At 37.6% G+C, this 26,422-nt stretch overlaps 1 protein-coding gene and 1 pseudogene across 4 annotated transcripts in view; one reads left to right on the top strand and one right to left on the bottom strand.

Moving 5' to 3' along the window:
* The window catches only part of LOC102892605 (protein HIRA), a 79,981-nt gene extending 72,808 nt beyond the window's left edge, over positions 1–7,173 (top strand). For all 4 annotated transcript variants that reach the window (XM_006915244.2, XM_025049193.1, XM_015592020.2 and 1 more), the window contains one exon: positions 6,429–7,173. In XM_006915244.2, coding sequence (XP_006915306.1) covers positions 6,429–6,545 — 117 coding nt within the window. In that variant the 3' untranslated portion in view covers positions 6,546–7,173. The remainder of the gene's footprint in view (positions 1–6,428) is intronic.
* Positions 7,174–15,020: 7,847 nt separating this feature from the next.
* LOC112482515 lies at positions 15,021–15,139 on the bottom strand (annotated as a pseudogene).
* Positions 15,140–26,422: the final 11,283 nt, after the last annotated feature.

The following is a 26,422-nucleotide window of genomic DNA, read 5'->3' on the forward strand; positions in this document are numbered from 1 at the left end:
TGTTTCTTTATATAAATGTTTAGTAAAATTCACCAGCGAAGCAATCTGGTTGGTCCTAGGCTTTTCTTTGTTGGGAGGCTTTTGATTACTGATCCCATCTCCTTGATAATTATAGGTCTATTTGGATTTTCTGTTTCTTCATGATGCAGTCTTGGCATGTTGTGTGTTTCTAGGAACATGTCCATTTTATCTAGGTTATCCAATTTGTTGACGTACAATTGTTCATAGTATTCTCTTATAATCCTTTTTATTTTTGTGACAGTTGTAATGTCCCTGTTTAATTTCTGATTGTTGTTATTTAGTCTTCTCTTTTTTTCTTAGTCCATCTAACTAAAAGTTTGTTAACTTTGATGATTTTTTCAAAGAGTTCATTTCTGGTTTCATTTTCTCTTTATTTTCATTCTCCATTTATTTATTTTGGCTCTAATATCTATTTCTTGCTTCTTGCTTTGGGCTTAGTTTTATTTTATTTTTCTAGTTTCTTAAGACAGAAGGTTGTATTTGAGATCTTTCTTTGTAGATTCTTACAGCTAGAAATCTCTTTCTAACCAGTAGTTTTGCAACATCCCTCAATTTTTGGTATGTTGTATTTTTATTTTCATTTGTCTCAGGATATTTTCTAATTTTCCTTGTGATTTCTTCTTTGAATCACTGGTTGTTTAACGGTGTATTGTTTAATTTCTACATATTTGTGGATTTTCCACTTTTCCTTCTGTTGATTTCTAGTTTCATTCTATTTGATTGGAAAAGATGCTTTTATGATTTCAATTTTTTAAAACTTATTGAGACTTGTTTTATGTCCTAAAATATGGTCTGTCCTAGAAAATGTTCCATGTGTATTTGAGAAAAATGTGTATTCTGCTGTTCTTGGGCGGAGTGTCTGTTAGGTCCAGCTGGTCTATACAGTTTTTCAGCCCCTCTGTTTCCTTATTGATCTTTTGTTTGGTTGTTCTATCCATTATGGAAAATGGGATATTGTAAAGCTGTCTATTTCTTCTTCAATTCAGACAGTGTTTGCTTCATATATTTAGGAGTGCTGATGTTTGATGTATATATGTTTACATCTTGGTTAATGGACCCCTTTATCATTATGCAGTGATCTTGGTCTCTTGTAACAATTTTTGATGTAAATTCTATTTTATCTGTTGTTAGTATAGTTATCTCTTCTCTAGTTTGGTTACTGTTTACAAGGGCTATCTTTTTCTATCCTTTTACTTTCAACCTATGTGTATCCTTACATCTAAATTGAGTTTCTTGTAGGCAACATATAGTTGGAGTCTTTTTTCAATCTATTTTTTGGTTAGGGAGTATAATCCATTTACATTTCATTTCTGATAGATAAATACTTAATATTTCCATTTTGTTTTTTGTTTTTTTGTATTTTATGGCTTTTTTGACCCTCATTTCCGCTCTTACTATATTCCTTTATATTTCCTTTTGCATATATTCTAGATATTTTCTTTTGGTAACCATGGGGATAACAAAAACATTCTTAAGTTATAACAATTTGTTTATTTAACAATTTATTTTAAACTAATGACAGTTTAATTTCATTTGCTTACACAAACGTTGTATTATCCTTTATAGCTCTACTCTGCCTTTTCATTATTGATGTCACATATCTTTATATATTGTGTAGCCTTTAACATAGATGTCTCATTTCTTATACTTTTGTTTTTGAATCCTGTAAAATAATTAAAAATGGAGTTACTGAACAAAATTTCAAAATATGGGTTTTTGTTTTTATCTATATATTTATCTTTACCAGAGAGCTTTATATTTTATTGCCTAGTGTGCTTTTATTTCAACTCGAAGGACCCCCTTAGCAGTTCTTGTAGGGCAGGTCTAATGGTAATAAACTCCATCAGTTTTTATTTATCTGGGAATGTCTTAATTTCGCTCTCATTTTTGAAGGACAGTGTTGCTAGATAACATGTCAGTTTTTCTTTCAGCACTTTAAATGTGTTATCTCACTGCCTTCTGGCCTTCAAACTTTCTGCTGAGAAATCCTCTTATCTTATTGCGGATCCCTTTTACATAACTAGTTACTTTTCTGCTTTCAACATTCTATTTGTCTTTAACTTTCTATAGTTTGATTATAGTGTGTCACAGAATAGGTTCCTTTGGGTCTTTCCTACATGATGTGTTCCTTGATCTTCTTGGATTCATAGATCCATGTCTTTCCTCACATGTGAACAGTTTTCAGCCATTATTTCTCCAAATAAACTCTCTTCTCTTTTCTCTCTCTCTCTCATTCTTTTTGGTCTTCTTGATGGTGTCCTATAAGTCCCTTAGCCTGTTTTCACTTTTCTTCATTCTATTTTTGGATTGTTTTTCAGACCCAATAATTTCAAATAACCTGACTTTATTAACTGATTCTTGCTTTTGTCTGTTTGTTGAACCCCTCTAGTGAATTTTCCTATTCAATTTTTGTATTTTTAAGCTCCATAATTTCACTTTGGTTCTTTTTTTTATAATATCTGTCTTTTTGTTGATAATCTCACTTTCTTTACATATTGCTTTCCTGATTTCATTTAGGGTGTCTATCTATGTTCTCTTTTAGCATATTTAAGACAGCTGTTTTAAAATCTTTGTCACACAAGTTCCAGGCCTATGTTTCTTTAGGGTCAGTTACTGGAGATTTATTTTGTTCCTTTTAATGGGCCATATTTCCCTGTTTCTTTGTATGCCTTGTGACCTTTTGTTGAATATTGGACATTTGGAAAAAAACAGCCACCTTTCCCAGTCTTCGCAAACTATCTGTACTACTCAGCCCATCATGAAAGCTTATGGTCCTCTCAAGCCTTTTCTGGGGATGTTTCTTTCCAGGCCTTTGCATGTGCCTTTCTCTACAACCTTAAATGTTCTCTTGTATTCTACCCATAATCTCTGTCCCCGGGCACCCCTGGTTCTGCAATTCCCCTGCAGCTCTCAACACACCACTGCCTTTTGCAGCCTCTACCTGAAAATTAGTCCATTTTCTCTTCTTGCCACTGTTCTCATCAGCACTCTTCATTCATTTAGGTTTTCTTAATGACTTTTAGTACATAGGCCATGCACATCTTTTGTTAAATTTATTCTTAGAAATTTTATAATTGTAGCTATTCTAAATGATATATTGTTTTATTTATATTTTCTAATTATTCATAGCTGTTGTATGTAAATTCATTTGACTTTGGTTTTTTATTTGTCAGTAGTTCTGTGTTTTCTATGTAGAGTAAGCAATCAAGTCATCTCAAATAATCATTTTATTTTTTTATTTTCCAAGGCTCATGCTTTTTTGTACATAATATTAAAATTATTAATATTGCAAATTATATTTATGAGTTTTCTAATATTAAGTTCCCCTTGCTTTATCTCAGTTGGATAAACTCGGTCAAAGTTATTTTTTTAATGCTCTGTTAGAATTGATTGCTCATGACTTATAGAGGATTTGTACACCTGATTTCATGAGTGAAATTGGCCTGGGATCTTCCATTCTCATCCTTGTCAGGTTTTAGAATTAAGGTTTCTTTGCCTCATAGAACATGTGGGGGTAATTACTCTTTTTTTATTTTGTGAGTTTGTATAAGATTGGAAAAATCTGTTCCTTGGAAGTTTCTTAAACATAAGTTTAAAAATGTAGTATACCTGATGGTTTCTTTGAGGTAAGATTTAACTCCTATTTTCTACTTCTTTCTGAGGCAGTTTAAAGAAATTATATTTTTCTAGGAATTAGTCTGTGTTCTATGAATGTTCAAATTCATTGGTTGTTGGTAGTACTGACTGTATCTTTTTATCTCTTCTATATCTGCAGTTATCTCTCTTGTGTGGTCCTAACATTGATTCCTTTGACCTTTTTTTCTTTTCCTTGATTAATCTTGCTAGAGATTTGTCTTTTTTAGTGTTTTCCAAAAACTGATTTTTTTCTTTATTCATCTATTCTATGTTTGTTTTCAATTTTTTATTATCATCTTCCTTCTGCTTTTTAAAAATGTTTTTTCTGATATCTTTCCCCTCTTCTCTACCTCAGTACCTTAGATCGGACTCATGGATCATTGGTTGTCACTCTTTCATATTCTTTAACATAAGCCGTTTTGTGTTTGAAAGTGTTCCTATTAAAAGCCCTCTGTTTGCTGCAACCCTCTAGTTTTACGGTATTTGATGTTTTATTTCCATTCACTTGTAAGTCATTTTTAATTTTCAATATACTAATAATTAACTTAATTATTTTATCCATGAGTTTTATTCAGTTGTATTTTAGTCAGAGAACATGATCTATATCAGGTGCAGGGGCAGGTCCTGCCCCACCTCAGGGGTTGGCAAATTTTTTCTATAAGGTACCAGAGAGTAAACATTTCAGGGTTTGCAAACTGACATGACCTGTGTTGCAACTACTCAACTCTGCTGTTGTAGCATACTATATAAACAATAGGCAAGTGTGCCTGCATTTTGATAAAGTTATTTATAAAAATAGAAAGTAGGATGGATTTGGCCCATGCCAACACACAATCTACATGAGAACTATTATTTTGTTGAGGTTTGCTTTTAGAGCAGTTTTTCATATTTCCATGTGTGCCAAAGAAGAATGTGTGTTTTCTAGTTGTGGGTGTCTCATTCTGTATATGTCCATTAGGTCATGTTTACTAAATGTTCAGTTCGAATTACCTGAATCTGCAGATTTTTCCTTTTCTGACCCATCACTAATTGAATGTGCATTAAAATCTCCGTGTGATGGTGGTTTTGTCCTTCTCTCTTGACTTTCTCTAATAATGTTTTTGTCTGAAAGTCTACTTTGTCTGATAATTGTACGTCACAAGCTTTCTTTTTAAAAATTTACTAACATATTGTTCTCTATCTTTAACTTTCAGTATTTCTGTATCTATGTTTGTGTGTTTCTTGCCAGTATCGTGGCTGGCCTTTTGGAATTTGACAAGCTGCTTTTTCATCACAAGTTCAAACCGTTTACATTTTTTGGTTCCTTGTTTTTTTTTTTAAGACCAGCATAAACTTTAGCAAGAGAATTGATCACATTACTTTCTATATTTCTTATAGCATCATCTCTGTGTATTTCTTCTTACTTTGAGTATTTCCTCCAGAACATTTTCAGGGTGAATCCTACATGTGGCAAACCTGAGGCCTTGCAAGCCTGACAATATTTTTTATTATACCTTCTTATATGAATGACTATTTGGTTGAATAAAAAAGTAGATTATGAAGTTTTTTTCCCCCATTATATTAAAAATACTGCTTTATTGTGAATCTTGGTGTCTCTTTCTTTGTAGATGATATGCTCTTGTTATTTAGAAATTTTCAGAATTTTTCTGTCTTTGATATCCACAAGTTCTGTATTTTTCATTCTAATGTTTCTAAATATGTTTTTCTGTATCTTACTTCATCAATACTTGATGGAGGCCATTCATTTTTCTTTAATTATGAGAAAGCTGTCCATATTATTTCTTCAGATATTTCCTTCTCTCCTGTGAGACTCATTATATAGATGTTGGGCCCATTTGCCACCTTCCATCTGCGTTTACTTATCCTATACAGTTTCTCCTCTTAGAGTTTCCTCTCTGTGCGCCTCCCTGCTCGACATGAGCTGCTCCTCCACCTGACCTTACTCTGACTTGGTCTTAGCAATGTTCATTCTCCTGCTAATTCCATCTCTTTCAACCACTGTGTTGCTCAAACTTAATATCTATACTTTGTTCTTTTCTGTAATTCCTTATCTTGTTACCATACTTATTTGAACATCTTGAGCCTTCTCTTCCAGTGGTCAGTATTGTTGGTTTTTGGCTTTCCCTTTGTAGCAACTGTGCTCCTCAGGGTTCTGTGCAGTGGAGACCCCGCCTGTCAGTGCATGTTACAGAAGAGCCCAGGCCAACCTTGGTGCCAGTGCGTCCATGCATGGAGGAGACATGGGCAGGAGCCAAGGGCAGAGATCCCAGGACTGTAAAAGCAAAGTCAATAATTGTCTCCAGGTGCCTCCTCACCCCTGGGCTTGACCTCAAGCCCCTGGAGAGCATTTGCATGAGGGAGCAGCCCTTCCTGGTAGCCATCCATCTAACCCTCTGCCCTGATATCCTACTTTCATCCTGCTCTGGAAGGCCAAGCTGCTGTGGCCACTAATCAGTGCATTAGAAGGCCAACGGTGACTTTTCCAGCAGACTTAGGGAACACAGAGGAGCAGAACCTACCCTCAATTTTCTGCTGTATCCTTGTACCATATCTCTCCCCCATACTCTGCCACTCCACCCCTTACACCCCAGCTCAGTCTTTCAGCCCTCCCAGCATGCAGGGAAATTTTTCTCATCCATCTATGGTTTCTCCAAGGGGTGCCAGGGGGTCAGATGGGTAGACACAAGGGTCTCTTCCAGGCCAGGAAAGCCCCCCACAGTCAGGGTCTCCTCACTGACACTCGCATTCAGCTGTCACTCCTGTGTCCACAGGGTCTGCGGAAGAGGGAACTGCTGAAGGAGCTGCTGCCAGTCATCGGGCAGAACCTCCGCTTCCAGCGCCTCTTCACCGAGTGTCAGGAACAGCTCGACATCCTGAGGGACAAGTAGCCTGCTCACACCTGCCCTGGGTACAGCTAGGGCAGGGGCACACTCTCGCTGCTGATGACGCGCAGGGCCGCCTCTCACCTCGTCGGGCTCCAGTAGGACGAGGAGACACTGGCATGATGTGGGCTGTCCTGTACCAGTGCCAGCCCAGCTTCCTGGGTAGACTTCCCCTGTGTCCTGGGCTTGTTGCTGCTCCCTTGGAAGGGGGCGGCTCTGCCCACAACTCATCCCTCCCTCCAGGACTCCCGTGCGGAGCAGGGGCTGGGGCTCTGCACTGCTGCCATGGAGTCAGTGAGGCACTCCCAGGCCTGTCGTCTCCAGCACGGTCCCGAGGTGGACACTAGCCCCTGCCACTGCAGGCACTGTGCTGCTTCAGCTATGACGAATGAGCCATTTGTGAAAGAGAGAACCCTGAAACATTAGTGTATTATGCAGTCAGTAGACTGACTCGAGACCTATGTAAAAGGAAAGGCTATTCCAATACACGGACTATTTTTGTACTAGAATTTGCTAACTTGTAATATGGAATTTTTCTTTTGGCCAATAATCAGGATTTACCTATAAGTCACTTGGACATTGGTTACTTGTAGGAAATTTAAACTCTAATTATGACAGCTACATTGAAAAATAATTGTACTGAAATTAACTTGTCTATCTTCATTTGGTTTTAATTTTTAAATGTTTGTAAAAAGAGACTTTTTTGGGGGATGGGACAGAGGGTGGGCGATTTCTTTTGTAAGTGTAAAATAAATGAACACGCATTGGATACCAAATCATCCTGGCTTCCCCTGCCTTTTTCCTTCTAAATTCCACCTTCTCCCCCTACTGCGGATCCCTCTCCTGAAATGGGCGATGATGGAACATTGGAGCCAGAATATGTCTTTGATGTTATCTAATTCTGCCCTGGGCCCTCCTTGCAGAAATTCATTTTACAACGTGGAGATCACTACCCTGGTCATGCAGCACCTCAGGCAGAACCGAGGGTAGCAGACAGGCCACCTCGCATGTGTCTTCTGCCAGGCCAAGCACTGAGGTCTTTGGTTCTGGCTGTGCTGTGCCCAGGTCCCTGATCATGCTGGGCACCAAGGGCTGTGGTTAACTTGCCAATTTAATGAAATGAAATCAGTATGTACAGACTAATGTTTTCTGAAGAATTATCTGGAAGCTAGAGTTTCTAAGAAAACTGTTTTGGCATCTGAGCACCTTCACCCCAGGATCCTGGACCTCATCGTCATCTCTCTGCCAGCTGTGTATAATCCTGAGTCAGGGAAGGGAGGCCTGGAATTGGAATCAGAAGGCTTAGGTGACTCTGGCTACTGATATCTCCTCTCTGGCTACTTCTCTGTCTAGTGGCCATTCCACTGCCTGTCTCACTCAGAAGTCAGGTAGCTGGATGAGACCCAGGCACATATGGCATACCTGACAAAGCTGGCCCGCAGACTACATGTGGGCGCGGACACCTCAAAAGCCAGACTGCAGCATGAGCTTTTCTTAAAGGAGTGAGGAGCCAGAGATGCTCTGTGGGTAAGGCAGCTCCCCTAGCAGTGAGGCATTGAGAACTTTGGAGCCACCAGATGTACAAAGATGCAAGACCGACAGGCCTGTCTGGGGTCCAAACCAGCAAAAATCTGGCCCCCGCTTTTCAGCTGTCAAATGGAGATGAGGTTAAGAAAACCTGCATGGTTGCGAGAACTAACTGGGACCACGTAGGCAAAAATGGCCCTTAGCAAATGCTCTGTTGAAGAAAACTTTGTCAATCAGTGTTTTAATACTATTTGGAGAGGAAAGGAAGACAAGAAACAGAAAGTTGGAGATTTCTGCTTCCAGCCAAGATGAGTAATGGACCAAACTGACCCTCTTGCCTGAAACAACCAAAGGAACCAGTCAAAATACACGAAACAATGGTCTCAAGACACTAGATATCAGAAAACAAAGCATGGTGATCCTTGGGAGATGGAAAACAAACAAGATAAGCCCTACAACTGCACCAGCTGCACTACCTGGAGAGAGTTTCCAGGCGCAGCAAAGGTTTCGGGGGACCTAAGGTAAAGCCCAGCCAACTACTTGAGTTGAACAAATGAAGCTGAGAGCCCAGGGAGATCAAGGTAGCTAGAATTCACAGGACAGAATACCAGAGAGGTGAAAGTTCCACGGGGGGAGAACCCTGAAGCTTGGTGGAGGGAATGAATACCTTTGTGTATTTGTCTGAGTACTGATCAATGCATACACGTGAAGAAACGGCCAAGGCCAGGCAAAGAACTAACTGAAAGGATTAGAGTGAAAATTGTCTAGTTATCACCCAGGGCTGGGAATAGTGTCTGTTCCTACCAACCAGACTGGGAAAACTCATGACTCAGAGGCTTGGGGTAGAGTACTCGGGAAGTCTTGCCTCAGTATTGGAAAATAATTAGAGCACTACTCCAGATCCATTTAACAAAAAATAAAACCAAGGCCCAAAAGGATCAACTGTTTCCAAGTAATTAATTACATTGCAAAGCAAAGTTCAAGAGGATTTATAAGAATACAAAAATATGTATCATCCAACAAGAAAAGTTCGAAATCTCTGGCCTCCAAACAAAGATTACCAGGCATACAACGAAGTAGGAACACAATCCAAAATGAGGACAATAATAAATCTGACTGATTGATTGAAACTGACCCAGAATTTACAGATATTAGAATTAGCAGAGGACATTTATATGGTTATCATAACACTATTCCTTATATTCAAAAGGGTGGAACACTATTCCTTAATAGCAGAGGACATTTATATGGTTATCATAACACTATTCCTTATATTCAAAAGTTAAGAAGACATAGAAGACCATAATAAAAAAGTCCTAAACTTCTAGAGATGAAAACTATAACATGGAGATGAAAAACTGCATGGGGTAGGATTAATGGCAGATTAGACGCTGCAGGAGAAAAAATTAGTGAATTTGAAGGCATAGCAATAAAAATACTGTAAAACAGAACAAATCCAGAAAAAGGAAAGAAAAAATAACACCAGTAAGCCATGGAACAATATAAAGTAGCTTAATATACAAGTAACTGAAGTCCTCAAAGGAGAGGAGAGAGAAGGGGTTGACAGAAAAAAATATTTGAAGAAATGATGGCACCAAATGCCCTACCCCCTTCCAATTGTCCCTGATGCCACAGTCCGTTTTTCCCTCATCCCTACCTCTAATGCCTGCTGTCCTCTCTACCGCTGTCCACTGATGCCCCACACCTTCCCAGTACCGCTGTCTGCTAACTTCGTTTGCAAGTAGACTATTGGGAGTCCCAGCCTATATCTTCCTGGGCTGGCACTCCCTGCCTCTCAAAGCTCTGACCTAATCACCTTGGGTATCTGCCAGCTTCAACCTCCAGAACATATGTGAGGAGTCAGAGCCCTAAAAATTAGGTTGGTACAGTGGGAGGTTGTATATACATGCAGCAGGTACACTCAAGAGAAAGCAAAATCCATCATCTCTTCCCATATTAGACTTATTATCCCTGTTCTCTCACATACATGGCAAATACTTTCTTCAGATTGTTCATCCTTAAATTTTATTTGTGTGTTGATTTAAGTTTCTAATTTTTGTGAAATTTAATTTTTGTTCTTTTGTAATTTATTTTAAGCTCAGGACATGTCACCAAAGATAAATGGATGGCAAATAAAATACATGAAAAGATGTTCAATATCATTAGTTATTTAGAAAATGCAAATTAAAACCACAATGATATAATAACACATACTTATTAGAATGGCTGAAATTTAAAAAAAAATATGTGCACATTAAAATATATATACACACAATACTGAGTTTTGATGAGAAAGTGGAGCAACTGGAACTTTTATACATAGCTACCAAGAACACAAAATATTAGTCACTGATTAACATTTTGATAGTCCCTTGTAAAGTTAAACACTATAGGACCCAGGTATTCTACAACTAGGTTTTTATTTTTGTTTTGTTTTTAAAGATACAGAACATTTCATCACCACAAGGATGCCTTATGTTGTCTTTTTAAAAAAGAGAAAAACAGTTTTGCTGAGCTCAGTAACATTCTTACGAACAATTCTTATTATCGGACTTTTTATGATAGCCATCCAAGTGGGTATAAAAAGGCATCTTGATTTGCATTTCCCTAGTGACTAACTATGTTAAGCATTTTTAATATGCTTATTTGCCATTTGAATATCTTATTTGGAGAAATGTTTATTCAGATCATTTGCCAATTTTTAATTGATTTATTATTGAGTTGTAAAAGTTTTTATACATTCTACATAAAAGTTCCTTATCAGATACAGGATTTTAAAATATTTCCTCCTATTCTGTAGGCTTTATATTTCTTGATAGTGTCTTTAAAGCATAGAAGTTTTCAGTTTTGATAAAGCTAAATTTATTTTTTCTTGCTTATGCTTCTGATATATCTAAGAAACCATTGCCAAATCCAAGGTCATGCAAATTTACGCTTTTGTTTTCTATAAAAGTTGTACACTTTTACCTCTTACATTCAGGACTTTGATCCATTTTGAGTAAATTTTTTTATATATTGTGTAAGATAAGAACCCAACTGCACTATTTCGCATATGGCTATACAATGTCTCAGCACTTTTTAATGGTCTCGGCACCCTTGTTGAAAATCAGTTGACCATAGAAACATGGGTTGTTTCCAGACTCTCATTTCTATTCCATTGATCTATGTCCTTATACCAATACCACACTGTCTTGATTAATGTTGCTTTATAGTAAGTTTTGAAATCAGGAAGTATGACTCCTCCAACTTAATTGTTCTTTTTCAAGCTTTTTCTGGCTATTCAGGGGCCTTTGATTTTCTATATTAATTTGAGAATCATCTTGTCAATTTCTACAAAAAGGTCAGCTACAATTCTGACAGGGATTACAATGAATCTGTGAATATATTTGGGGGATATTGCCATCTTATCATTATCATGTCTTCCAATCAATGAACACAAATATCTTTCCATTTATTTAGATCTCTGATTTCTTTCAATAATATTCTATAGTTTCAAGAATATGTTTTACAATTCTTTTATAAAGTTTATCCCCAAGTTTGTTATTCTTTCTGATGCTATTATAAATGGAAGTGTTTTACAAATCTCACTTTGAGATGTTCATTGCAAGCATATAAAAATACAATTGATTTTCGTATACTAATCTTGTATCCTGTAAACTTGCTAAACTGACTTATTAATTTTAACACTTTTTATTGGACTACTTAGGATTTTCTAGATACAAGATCATGTCATCTGTGACTAGAGATAGTTTTACTTCTTTTCCTGTTGAGATGCTTTTTATTTCTTTTTATTGCCTAATTGCTCTGGCTAGTACCTCTAGTATAATGTTGAATAAAGTAGCAAGAGTGGATATCCTTGTCTTGTTACTGATCTGTGGGGGAAAGTATCTCCTCTCTCACCATCAAGTATTCTACTAATTGTGAGTTTTTCAAAGATGTCCTTTAACAGTTTGAGGAAGTTTCCTTCTAATTCTAATTAATTTTTGCATGTTGAACCATTCTTGCATTCCTAAGCTAACTCCCACTTGGTCATGGTTTATAATTCTGTTTACATGTCACTGTATTTTTGAGGCTTTTTGTGTTCATATTCAAAAGATAGATTCGTTTGTAGTTTATTCGTGAAGGCTTTTCTAGTTTTGATCTCAGGGTGTTATAGAATGAGTGAATGAGTTGAAATTGTTCCCTCTTCTTCTATTTCTTTGAAGAATTTGTATTAATTTTTTTCGCATTTGATAGAATTTAGCAGTAAAGCCATCTGGCCTTGTGCTTTTGTGGGTAGATTTTTTATTACTAATGACTTTTTTTTTTTTACGTATTATAGATCTATTTGGATCGTCTGTTTTACTTGTCAGTTATAATAGTTTGTCTTCCTAGAAATTTATTTCATCTAAGTTATCTAATTTATTGGCACACAGTTGTTCATAGTATCCCTTTATAGTCCTTTTTTATTCCTGTATCACTGCTAATGTCCTCTCACTTCTGATTTCTAGTAATCTGAGTTTTCTCTCATTTTCATGGTCATTATAGTTAAAGGTTCATCAATTTTGTTGATCTTTACAAAGAACTAGCTTTTGGTTTTCTTCATTTTCTTTATTGTTTTCCTATTCTCTACTTCACAAATTTGTGCTCTAGTCATTATGACTTCCTTCCTTCTGCTTACTTTAGATTTAGTTTACTCCTCATTTTCTAGTGTGTTAAAGTAGAAGGTTATATAATAAAGCTATAAAATTTCCCTCTAAGCACTGTCAGAGCAGCATCCTATAAGTTTCAGTATAGTGTATCCTCATTTTCATTCATTTCAAATTATTTTCTAATTTACCTTTTGATTTCTTCTTTGACTCATTGGTCATTTAGAGAATGTTGTTTAATTTTCACATATTTGTGGTTCCCAATTTTATTTCTGTTGTTGATGTAATTTCTTTTTATTGTGGCCAAAATCGTTTTATATTAATTCTGTCCTTTAAATTTTTTGAGGTTTGTTTTATGGTTTATCTCAGAGAATGTCCCATATACACTTGAGAAGAACGTATATTCTATTGTTAAGTGGAGTGATGTTGCTGTTTTACAGCTATACCACTTCTCCTTCACCCCATCACCTTCTTAACCTATAGCAACCACTAATCTTTTCTCCATTTCTGCAATTTTGTCATTTCAAGAATAAAATAAATGGAATCAAACATTATATAACTTATGGGTATTGGTTTTTACTCAAGATGGAGATTAATGCTTCGCTTATATTAATGCTTCGCTTATTTCTATTGCTTTCTATATGCTATTTCATGGTTTTGCGAGACAGATTATTTAACCATTCACCTGCTGAAGGACATCTGCGCTGATTCTAGTTTTTGGCTATTACAGTTAAAGCTGCTATTAAAGTTTTTGTATAAACCTAAATCCTAGTTTTTCTGAGATAAATGTCTAGCAGGACAATTGCTGGGTCTTACAGGCAATCCAACAAAGAAAGAATTATCTTTTCAACAATTGGTGCTGGAAGCACAGAACATCCACATGCCAAAAACAAAAAAAAAGAATCTAGACTTTTTAAATTCCGCTCCAAGAAAGTCAATATTAGAGAATAAAAGACTAGCCTCAGACTTGGAGAAAATATTTGCAAATAACTTATCTGATAAAGGATTTATATGCAATTATACAAACTCTTTAAAGAACAAAAGATTTGAACAGACATCAAGATATGCAAATGGCTATAGGTATATGAAAAGATGTTCAACATCATATGTCATAAGAGAATTAAAAATTTGAAAAACAATGTGCTACTACTAATAAACCTATTTGGCTAAAGTCGAAAAAACTGACAGTACCAAATGCTGATGAGGATGTGGACCAACAGGAACTCTCATTCATTGCTGGTGGGAATGCAAATGGTACAGCCACTTTGGAGATAATTGTGGCAGTTTCTTAAAAGCTATGTATAGCCTTACATATGATCAATGATTGCAATCCTAGGTATTTACTGAAATGAATCTAAAACTTGTATCCACACAAAAACCTGCACACAAATGTTTTAGTAGCTTTATTCATGGTTGCTGAAGCATGAAAGCAGCCAAAATGACCTTCAAGATGTGAGTAAACAAACTGTTGTACATCTACACATTGGAGTATTGTTTATCAGTAAGAAGAAATGAACTATCAATCCATGAAAAGATGTGAAGAAACTTTAAATTGATTAAGCGAAAGTATCCAATTTGAAAAGGCTGCATACTGTATGATTCCAAACAAATGACATTCCGTAAATGGCATAACTATAAAGACAGCAAAAAGATCAGTAGTTGCCAGATAGTCTGTGGCTGGGGAGAGGGGGTTTAGACAAAAAGAAATGGATGAATAGGTGAAGCACAGGGGATTTCTACAGTGAAACTTCTGTATGATACTGTAATAGTGGATACATGAATATGCATGTCTCAAAATTTATAGACTGTACAACACAAAGAATGAATCTTAATGTAAACTATAGATTTCAGTCTTTAGTTAATAATGTATTAATATTGGTTCATAAATTGTAACAAAAGTACCACATTTATGAAAGATGTTAATAACAGGAAAAATGGTGTACTAATTCCTCATCTTTTTTGTAAATCTAAAACTGCCCTAAAAATAATTGTCTTAATTTTTGAAAATCTATTGGAATTATATGTATAGGACATATTTTTTGGATTCCCTACTCTGTTCCTTTGATCAATATGTCTATCTCTCTGTCAATATTACATTGTCTTTATTACTATAGCTATATAGAAAGCCTTAACATTGAGTAGAGTGATTTTTCCAACTTTGTTCTGTGTCAAAACATTTTAGCTATTCTAGAACCTGTGTCTTTCCATATAAATTGTAGTATAAGCTTGTCTACATCTACCAAAAAAAAATACTTGGATTTTGACTGTAATTGTGTTAAAATGGAATAGCATTTTGGGGAAAATTGATATTCTTTTTTTTTTTTAATGCCTACAGCACCTGGTATTCCTAGGTTGTCTCCCATCCAAGTACTAATCAGGCCTAACCCTGCTTAGCTTCCGAGATTAGATGAGATCGGGCATGTTCAGGGTGGAATGGCCGTAGACTGATATTCTTACTATGTTGAATCTTCTGATCTATGAACATGGTATGTCTCTTCATTTATTTAGATCTTCTTTGATTTTTCATCAGCATTACGTAGTTTTCATCATACAAGTCTTGTAATTGTATTGTCAGATTTACACCAAAGATTTTTTTTTTTGAGCAATTGCAAATAGTGTTGTATTCTTATTTCAGCTTCCATATGTTCATTCCTAGTGCATGGAAAAACAAATGGTTTTTATATGTTGCTCTTATATTGTGAAATCTCGCTAAATTTACCGATTAGTTCCAAGATTTTTCTGTAGATTTCTTGGATTATCCACATAGACAATTATGTCATCTAAAAGTAGCAGCAATTTTATTTTTTCCTCTCTGATTGTTATGCCTTTTATTTCCTCTGCCTTTTTGCATTAGCTGGAACTTCCAGTATTTTGTTGTTTTTTTTTTTTTTTTTTTTACTCATCCACTTTATTTGAAAATCTGATTAGTGACTTAACATCATAGTTCTTTTCTTGTGTAGGTAACTGATGAGACCTAGAGTTGCCACAAGGCCTACTATAGGAACCACAGCAGCCATAATTTTAAAAGCAACGTATCCTACAAGCCCGCACCATTTTGAGTCTCTAAATGAAGAGACATCTGACAACAGGAGGATAGGTCCCTTGTTTCTGATCTTAGGGGCAAAACATTCAGTCTTTCACTATTAAGGATAATGTTAGCTGTAGGTTTTTTAGAGATATTCTTTATCAAGTTGAAGAAATGTCATCCACTCCTTGTTTTCTGAGAGTTTGTATCATGAAAAGTGTTGAACTTTAACAAATGCTTTTTCTGCATCAATTCATAAGATAAATTGATAAGATAATGTGATTTTTCTTAGCCAGTTGGTATGGTGGATTACATTGATTAATGTTTGAACTTTGAACCAGCCTTACATGCCTGGAATAAACCTTACTTATTCATGGTAGATTGTGTTTTTTTGAAAATTATTTTTCAATTATAGTTAACATAAATATTATATTAGCTTCAGGTGTGCAATATAATGATTAGACTTATGAAGTGATCACTCCAATAAGTCTAGTACCTGTCTGACACCATGATATAGTTCTTTTCAATATATTGCTCAATTCTATTTGATATTTTCTTAAGAATTTTGGCATGTATATTAGTGCCTGTCTGCAACTTGAGTTTTTTGTTTTGTTTTGTTTTGTTTTGTTTTTTGGTACTATTTGTAGTTGGCCTATAGTTTCTTTTTTTGTACGATTTGTCTGATTTTCATATTAAGGTAATACTACTTTATAAAGTAAATGTAGAAGTGTTCCTTCCTCTTCTGTCTTCTGGGAAAGCTTGTATAGAATTGGTGTCAATTATTTAAACAAATTAGTCGAATTCTTCATAAAATCACCTGGCAATGGAGATTTCTATTTTGAGAATTCTTTAACTACAAATTCAGTCTTTAACAGTTGTATGACTATTCAGATTATCTATTTTATATTAGGTTAGTGTTGTAGTTTGTGTTTTCGAGGAATTGGTCATTTCATTTAAGTTGTCAAATTTATGTCTGTGGAGTTGTACCCACCATGTTCTTACCCTTTTGATGTCTTCAGGGTTTATAGTAATAATCCATATTGAATCCATTATTTCATTCTCGATATTGGTAATTTGTGGCTTCAATCTTTTTTCCTGTGTTGATCTTGCTAGAGGTTTGCCTATTTTATTGATCTTTCAGAACTTTTATTTTCTCTGTTTTCCTGCTTTCTATTTTATTGATTCATGCTCTTATATTTATTTCCTTACTTCTGCTTACTTTGGTTTTATTCTGCTTTCCTTTTCCAGTTTTGTGAGGTAGAAGCTTAGATTATTGATTTGAGACATTTCTTTTCCCCCTAGCTTTATCGAGATATAATTAACATATCACATTGTCAAAGTTTAAGGTGTACAATGTGATGATTGGATACACGTATATTGCAAAGTGATCACCACAGTCATGTTAGTTAACACCTCCATCCCTTCGTATAATCACCATTTTTTATTTTTATTTTTTTTATTTTTATGATGAGAACATTTAAGATCCACTCTCTTGGCAACTTTTGAGTAAACAATATCAATTCTTTCAATTCATGAACATAGCTATCTTTTCATTTATTTGTGTCTTTAATTTCTTTCATTGAAGTCTTATGGTTTTCATTGTACCAGTTTTGCACTTTCTTGGTTTAAATTTATGTCTACATACTTTATTTTTTTGGATGATATAAATTGAATGGTTTTCTTTATTTCTTTTTCAGATATTTTGTTGTTAGTGTATAGAAACACAACTGACTTATATATGTCGATTTTGTATACCGAAACTTTACTTAATTCGTTGATTAGTTATAACAGCTGTTTGATGGTCTTTAGGATTTTCTATATACAAGATCACATCACCTGCAAAGACAATTTTGCTTCTTCCTTTCTAATTTGAATGCCTTTTCTTTCTTTTTCTTGTCTGATTACTCTGGCTAGGACTTTCAGTACTACATTGAATAGGAGTGGTGAGTGGGCACTGGGTCTTGTTCCTGATCATAATGGAAAAGCTTTCAACCTTTTATCATTGAGTATGATATTACCTGTGGGCTTGTAACATATGGCCTTTATTAGGATGAGGTGTGTTCTTTCTATACCCAATTTGTTCAGGGTTTTTATCATGAAGTGATGTTGTATTTTGTCAAATGATTTTCTGCATCTATCAAGATGATCATATGAGTTTTATGTTTATTCCATTAATGTGGTATAACACAATTATTGATTTGTGTATGTTGAACCATCTTTGCATCCCAGGGATAAATCCCATTTGATCATGATGCATGATCCTTTTAATACACTGTTGAATTCAGTTTGCTAATATTTTGTTAATTTTTGCATCTATGTTCATCAGGGTTAATAACTTGCAATTTTCTTTTCTTGTAGTGTCCTTATCTGGCTTTGGTATCAGGGTAATGCTGGCCTTGTAAAATGAGTGTGAGAATGTTTTCACCTCTTCAGCTCTTTGGAAGAGTTTGAGAAGGGTTGGTATTAATTCTTCTTTAAATGTTTGGTAGAATTCACCAGGGAACTCATCTGGTCCTGGGCTTTTCTTTGTTGAGAGATTTTTAAATTATTGACTCAGTCTCCTTACTCATTATTGGTCTGTTCATATTTTCTCTTTCTTCATGTTTTAGTCTTATCAGATTGTATGTTTCTAGGAATTAATCATTATAGGTTATTCAATATGTTTTGCTGTATAATTATTTATACTAGTCTTTTGTGAATCTTTGTATTTCTATGATATCTGCTGTAATGTCTATTTTATTTGATTTTATTTGAGACTTCTCTTTTTCTTATTTCTTTAACTAAAAGTTTGCCAGTTTTATCCTTTCAGAAAACCGGCTTTTAGTTTTAGTGATTTTTTCTATTTTTTAGTCTCTATTTCATTTATTTCTGTTCTGATCTTTGTTATTTCCTTCTGATAATTTTGGACTTGGTTTGTACTTCTTTATCTAGTTCCTTGAGTTATAAAGTTATGTTGTTTATTTGAGATTTTGTTTTTCTTGATGTAGGCATTCATCATTATAAACTTTCCTCTTAGAACCGCTTTTGCTGCATTGCATTGGTTTTGATATATTGTGTTTCCATTTTCATTTGTCATTTTTTAAATTTCCTTTTTGATTTCTTCTTTAACCCACTGGTTGTTAAGGAGTATGTTGTTTAATTTCCACATATTTGTGAATTTTCTAGCTTTCCTACTACTGATTTCTAGTTTCATACCATTGTGATCAGGAAAGATACTTGTTATGATTTCAGTCAGTCTTCTTAAATTTGGTAAGACTTGTTTTGTGACCTATTATGTGATCTAAGCTAGAGAATGTTGTGTATGTACTTGAGAAAAATGTGTGTTTTACTGCTAGTCTTCTATATGTCTCTCCACCTAGATGAAATTGTATTGGCAGAAACTGTCTCTTATAAGTATTTTGGAACTCTAGAATCTGTTTGAGTAGTCGCAGCTTCCTGAGGAAAGCTTGGTCAGTAAATTACAGCTAATTTTGATCAATTTCAGTTTTTAGCACAGTTTTAAACTCCACCAGCTGAAAAGGCTTCCAGAGGATTTAAATATAGCCCCTTGGGTACTTTTTTCTTTTTTCTTTTTCCTCTTTTGGGACACTATCAAACAGTCTAACATGTGCACTTTGGGAATCACACAAGGAGAAGAGTGAGAAAGGAGGAGAAAGAATACATGAGAAAATAATGACAGAGAACTTCCCAAATTTGATGTACAATGAGAATCGACAAATCCAAAAAACTCAACAAATTCCAACTAAAATAAACACATGCGTACACACGCACACACACACACACACACACACACACACACACACACACACTAAGACACATTATAGTCAAACTATAAAAATCCGAAGATAAAGAATTTTGAAAGCATAAAGAGGGAAGCAGCTCATCACAAGAAGTGATCCTGCTTGTTGGGGGATGACCAGTCAAGATAGTGGAGTAGGATAACTCCGTGCTCACCTCCTGCCATGATCACAACAAAATTACAACTAAATTATAGAACAGCCATCATTGAGAAACATCTGAAGACTAGCTGAACAGAATTCCTATAACTAAGAACATAAAGAAGCCATGTTGAGGCTGCAGGTGGACCCAACCCTGGCATAAGTGGCATCTAGTGTTGGCCTGAAATGCAGTTCCAACTAAGCAGCCAAGAGCCTGGCATAAGTGGCAGCTGGTCTCATGCACATCGTAGTGCCCACCAAAGGTTCCCAAGTCCAGTACAAGTGGAATATCATCTCATTTTGCAACACACCCTCTCCCAAGCACTTCCAAGCCCAGCACAAGCAGCAACCAACCACAGATCACTTTGTAGCTCCTACCAAGTGACTGCAAAGCCTGGCACAAGTGGCAGCTGACTTAGGCCTGCACTGGAGCACCTCCCAAGGAGCTTCAGGCCCAACACAATCAGTGGCTAGTTCCAGACCGCACTAGAGCATGACTCAATCAGCTCCAAATATGACACACCCAAAAGGTTGACTCAGCCGGCACCACAGCCCTGCTAAAGTGACTCCTGCTCCACAGGGTTAGCCCCTGTACAGCAGCTTGTCTACTGTAGTCATGGCCAGCCCTCACAGCCAGTCAGCCTGAGGATCAACACCACCCACTAATGTGCCAGCAACAATTGAGGCCCAACTACAACAGGAGGGCACATATTACAGAGGGGACACCCCTGGAGCATTCAGCTCAGGTGACCAGGGAGACTGCACCAACAGACCCCACAAGACACCTTCTACATAAGGCCACTCTGTCCAGACTGGGAAGCATAAACGATCTACATAAGAAATAGAAACAAACATAGGTAGTCAGCCTTAATGGGGAGACAAAGAAACATATCCCAAATGAAAGAATAGGACAAATTCCAGAAGAAAACTAAACAAAATGGAGACAAGCAATCTCCTAGATACAAAGTTCAAAACGCTGGTTATAAGGATGCTCAATGAACTTAAGAAAAAAGATGAACTCAGTGAGAACTTCAACAAAGACATGGGAAACTTTAAAAAAGGAGATAGAAAACAAAACAAAGAATCAGAAATGTAGACTACCATAACTGAAATACAGAATACAGAACAGGGAATCAACATTAAGTTAGATGAAGCAGAGGACTGAATCAGCAATCTGGAAGGCAAGATAGCTCAAAACACCCAATCAGAATGGCAAAAAGAAAAAAAAAATTAAATGACGATAGTTTAAGAGACCTCTGGAACAACATCAAGCATACCAATATTTGCATTATAGGGGTACCAGAAGGAGAAGAGACAGAGAAAGGGATTGAAAACTATTTGAGGAAATAATGATTGAAAATTTCCTTAACCTGGTAAAGGAAATAGGCACACAAGTCCGGGAATCACAGAGAGTCCTAAACAATATGAACCCAAAGAGGCCCACACCAAGACATATCATAGTTAAAATGCCAAACGTGCTGCCACCAGACGTGAAAGTGTCAGAGAGAGCTAGGGGGACAGAGTCATCGTCAGTCATTGGTGATGCTGCTCAGGACTGTCTCAGAGAGCTCTGCTTTAGGTGGATGTGGGGCTAGAGAATGTGGGTGTGAGTGGTGAACAGTATGGACTGAGCTTCTGCTTGGACATTCTCATTGATGGATGAAAGAAGGCCAAGGAGATAAGCAGAAAAGAAAGAGAAATAGATCCTTAGACATTCTAGATAAAGAAAATCTAATCCATTTGAAATTATCTAAAATGCATGCTATGTTTCAATGACAGAGTTCTGATTCCTCCTGCCTTTCTTAAAGCCTGGCCAAATTCTCACTTCTTCTAATGTTACAAGACCATTTCAGTATCCATGCATTCATGCACGTTGCTAGTGTCTTCAGCATGTATAATGTTGGATTTTTTACATTTGATTGTGATGAAGTTTACATCACATATATGCTGCTTTTAATCTTTTGTGACTACATTGGTCAGTAGCATTGATTACATTCACAGTGCTGTGGACCCATCACTGCTGTCTAGACCCAAAACATTTCCAGGAATAAATCACTCTGCCTTGACCCTCCTTCCAGCCCTTGTGATCTCTACTTTTCTTTCTCTAGGAATTGGCCTTTTTCAGAGACCTCATTTAGTGGAATCATAAATTATTGTCTTTCTATTCCTGCCTGATGTCAATAAGCCCAATATTTTTTAAAAGAAATCTATGTTGTAGCTGATTGTAAAACCTAATTCATTTTTATGGCTGAATAGTATCCCACTAGGTGTACACATCATATTTGATCCACTCATCACTTAATGGACTTTGGAGACTTTACCACTGGCTGGCTTTTGTAAACAATGCCATTTTAAACATCAGTATACAATACACTGGCGATACATAATATTCTGGTCTTGTCCAGACTCAAAGAACATCACAGCACAAAGAGTGCATTTTAATGAAACTATGGACTTTTAGTCAATAAACATGTATCAATATTTTTTCACTCATTGTAACAAATGTGTCTTATAAATGTAGGATATTATTAATAGAGAAACCTGGAGGGGTGGGATATGGGAACTTCGTGTGTTATATAGTCAACTTTTATATTAATCTAAACCTGTTTTAAATAATGTCTATTAATTTTTACAAATCTAGCGACGCTGTATCAGGGAGAGACCTATTCAGGTAATGTTGCAAAATCAGCTAATGTGTGAACATGAACTAGAGACCTTGTTTACTATGAGTCTTGAAGCAGATTGTGAGTAGTCAGTGCATCTTTCCTTCTATAGTAACAACACCACCGATGGACTGAATACATGTGTATTTGTATCCATGAAATACAAGACAAATATGGCTTACTTAGCCTTTTTGCAATAGTTACTTAAATATGGGACACTGAAGAATTATTCTTGAATTAACTTAGTGAGCATTATTTCCACAGTATCTTCATCTCTCTTGTTGATAAAATGCACCATGTTTTGTGATGAGAAGCGGACTCTTTGAGCCCATTTCTCTCTTCTCCTCAGATGACCATGAGGACCTTACTGACATCTTATCTCATTCTTCTCCTTACAGCAGCCTGGGAAATGCATTACAATACAGAGAACTGTAGACATCTTGCTGGCAGAAGACCAAAGGGAAATTAGTAATAATTTATTCACAGCTGCCCGGAAGACCCTTCTGAAGCCAAGTTAGACTTAGGAAGATCGTGAAGTTTGGTGTGCACATAAAACACCCACCGGACAGATTTTGTGGGTGAACACCTTAATTTAGTTGAGACATTATAGAAATATAGCAAAGCACAGTGACCGCGTCTGGTGGCCTATATTCCAATCCCATTTAGAAGCTGCTTGTTGTGATGTTATCTCCCTGATTCTTACTTCTTTGGGACAGAGGCTGAGGAGTGACCCTAGCACTGACATATGTTGACCTAACTGTGCTACGTGGAACTTCAACCTTGTAGAATCTTAGAGCTAACTGGAAGCTTATGGACTCTACATGTGCCTCTCACACCAATGACTACGCCAAAGTCAGCTGCTAGATCCAACTATAGCTGCCCTAGGGTGTGTGACTACTGGGGCCACCCTATCATGTTGGGCTGTGTGTGGGAGCCGATTAGACACTAGCACTACCAGGCATGGCCACAGATTCTGGAACTCCCTTGCTCTGTGACTAATGACCCTGTGGCTGAGGAATAAGTACAGGTCTGTGGTCCAGAGCATCAACCTAGGGATCCATGTAGGAGGCCAGAAGATTGGGCCATTCATCTCTGCATGACTTCCATCTGATGAGAGGAAATAGTAAACAAACCTCCAGATACAATCATGGAGAGGGAAGAATGAGTTGATTTTGACATGCGGAGTGGTAAAAAAATTTCTTTAGAAGGTAGACACATGTATTGTATTGCGTGAGTGGGTAAATCTCCTGAGAAAACATACGTACTCACACAGACTCACATTTACAATCGCACTATACAGGCACATGAATACCTGCATATCTAAAGCACACAAACCTCACCTCCTAAGTATTGCCCTTGCTTCTGAGGACTGAACAACTGGACAGAGTTTTTTCCTGCACAACCACTTCCTTTCACTACACCCCTAACCGTCATTCCCAGACCAAACTGGCAAAAAAGCCCCACCTTCTTCAGTACCCAGATATTTCCTCAGCAAGTGAGTGATTGCAGAATATGTACTTTTCCCCACCTGCTCCAGCATGCACCTGTCATGAGAGAAAAGAAAACACTGTGAGGATCATATCCCCCTGGACACTGTTCGCCCAGGCCTTCTGTTCTCTTGATGACTTTAGGACACTAGATGGGAAACAGTGCCCGAGTCAATGATCCCAAGAGAAAATGTACAGAACAAATGCGGGAAAGGCTTGTGCTCATAATTAAAGGTCTCTCAAGTCCTGAAAATCCCAAGTTACAATGACGTAGATGATAGAGGCTTCGCTCATCCCTCTTACGACCATATCAGAGTTGTGACAGAAACACGGAGCAAGCAGCAAGCAGAGTCACCTTGGGTCTAGATGAAAAACCCTACAACTAGGGAGAGAAATAAGAAGTCACCCTGCAACAGGAGGAGGTAGGACGGGGTGAGGACACAAGGCTATCAGGTCCAGAGCAACTGAATGGGACAGAGGCTATGGCAGTGACAGTCGACAGCTGTGGACGTTCTTTTTAAAGGGGCCATGTCTGCAACCGCAGTTGCGTGGTGACAGACTTTCTCACTCTGGGCACCAGCGCCGGGTCTGCTGCTTGAGGGGCACCGGGAACTTACAGGAGGACACTTAGTTGTTGGAACGAGGGCTGGAGGCAAGGCTTTCTCCTAAGCAGAAGTGCTGGTGGTATCCCTTGTACCTCTGTTGAGCCCTCCTCCCTCCCAGTGTGCAGATGCAGTGCCGCCATAGCTGAGACGTCATTAAACTGGATAATGGAGTTCGCTCTTCCCAGAGGATTCCTTGAAACTTCGCCTCTCCAAAGTTACGGCCCCACCTAAGCCACATCCAGTGTCCCTCACTTGATGCTGGGACTACAGGGTTGCAGAGCTGAACCAGGTGAGCTGCCTTGCTTGTATGAGGGGGAGCCCCAGGGCACTTCCATCCTGCTCCTCATTTCCCAGGAAGCCTGAGGTCAGGGAGGTCAGGTCACCCCCACTATCTCATCATAGCCAAGGATGAGGCATCCAGTACTAAACCTCCAGCTAAGGGATGCTCCCTATTGACCCGAGGAGGTGGGTAGGGCACAGCTGTGTCCTGGAGGGCCAGACAGTAAATAAATCCTGGAGGCCTCTTCATAGAGATTACAATATGAACTTCACACCCTAAAGTTACTCCCACCGTGGACTTTGAGGAACCGACAGCCCTCTCCTAAGATTAAGGAGGCAGTGGAGGGATGAGTCCAGCAACCTTAGAAACTCCCATGGCCTGAGCATTCCCTCTTGGAAAGATATTCTCAGGACATCCTTCATTTGCCTACACTGTTTTTTACCATGTTCTCGATCCCTTGCCTGGCCATGCAATAGAGGCCACCCTAGAGCTCTCGTCAGTTTGGTTGCTTTTAATAAAATGTCCCCTCCCCCGCAAAAAGGTAGGAAGCAATGAAGAACATGCACATTTGTTGCCTTAATCTTTCCATCCCAAGCATTCCGAGTCACAGATTTTCTTCCGGTCCTTCTTTCTTCTGAATTGTTTCCTCTGTTCCTTCTCCTGAAGCACCTCCTAGGGAATTTCTAGAAAGCTGCAGGGAAGGGAACAAATGTGCATATCCAGAGCCATTGTGTGGGGGGTGCCCACGGCAGAACCAGACTTCACAGGGCCCCTCCAGCCGGGTGGGCCCAGCCCTTCTGACTTCCAGTTCAGCCCCCGCCTGGGCCACTCAGCGGGGCTTGAGATGATGCAGTGGTGCAGGAGGGGGTCAGGAGCCAGGGCGATGCTGAGAGAATGTGGAGAACTGGAGGGAGATAGTACAGACACAGACAGTTCCAGGATCTCAAGCTCCTGGATGAGACCAGGCCTCTTAGGATGAGAATCATAAAAAGAGAAAAGGAATTGCTGGGGAAGAGTCACAAAGAAGAGATAACAGATAAGAGAAAAAAATGAAAAAACAGAAAGAGGAAATAAATCACATGTAGATGTTGCTCTCTCTGGTAGAATCTTCAAAATCCGCACAGCATCTTTGAGTTACAAGGGCAGTAATGACGTTGGGGTGGCTGTGGGAACCGAAAGTGGAGAATGATGAGTCGAGGTGAGAACTCTGGGCCCTGCTGCTCTCAGCCGGATAAATAAAGCCTGATCTTAAGACACACTCTGTCCTCCCTTTTAAGCTCCTCCCCAGGGCCTCGGTCGCTTCACCTCTGCAATAAAGAGTGGCTCTCAGGTCTGCGGGGCCCCTGTCAGCCTTCAAATTCTGTAAGTGTGACCAGGAAACCATGCCTGTGTCACGTTGTTCCTCTAAGAAGTCCGTCCCAGTTTCCACGTTGGACTGCGCTAATCTTTCACCATAGTAGACTAGAAAAATTGTGTAGTATAATGTAAAGCAAACAGGAAAAAACTAAGGCTACTAGATGGGAGGGGAGGTTGAGGGGCTGGCATAAAAAGGCAAAGGGATTAAGAGGTACAAATGGATAGTTGCAGAATAGATATAGAGATGTTGAGTGTAATATGGGGAAGATGGTTAATGTAATAAATATATAAAGAGGAAAAGGGGTACTAGATTTAGTGGGGTGATCGCTTTGCTAGTTATGTGAATTTCTGATCACTATGCTGTACAACTGAAA

Source organism: Pteropus alecto, unplaced genomic scaffold (assembly GCF_000325575.1).
Source record: "Pteropus alecto unplaced genomic scaffold, ASM32557v1 scaffold135, whole genome shotgun sequence".
In the NCBI taxonomy this organism is placed as follows: Eukaryota; Metazoa; Chordata; class Mammalia; order Chiroptera; family Pteropodidae; genus Pteropus; species Pteropus alecto.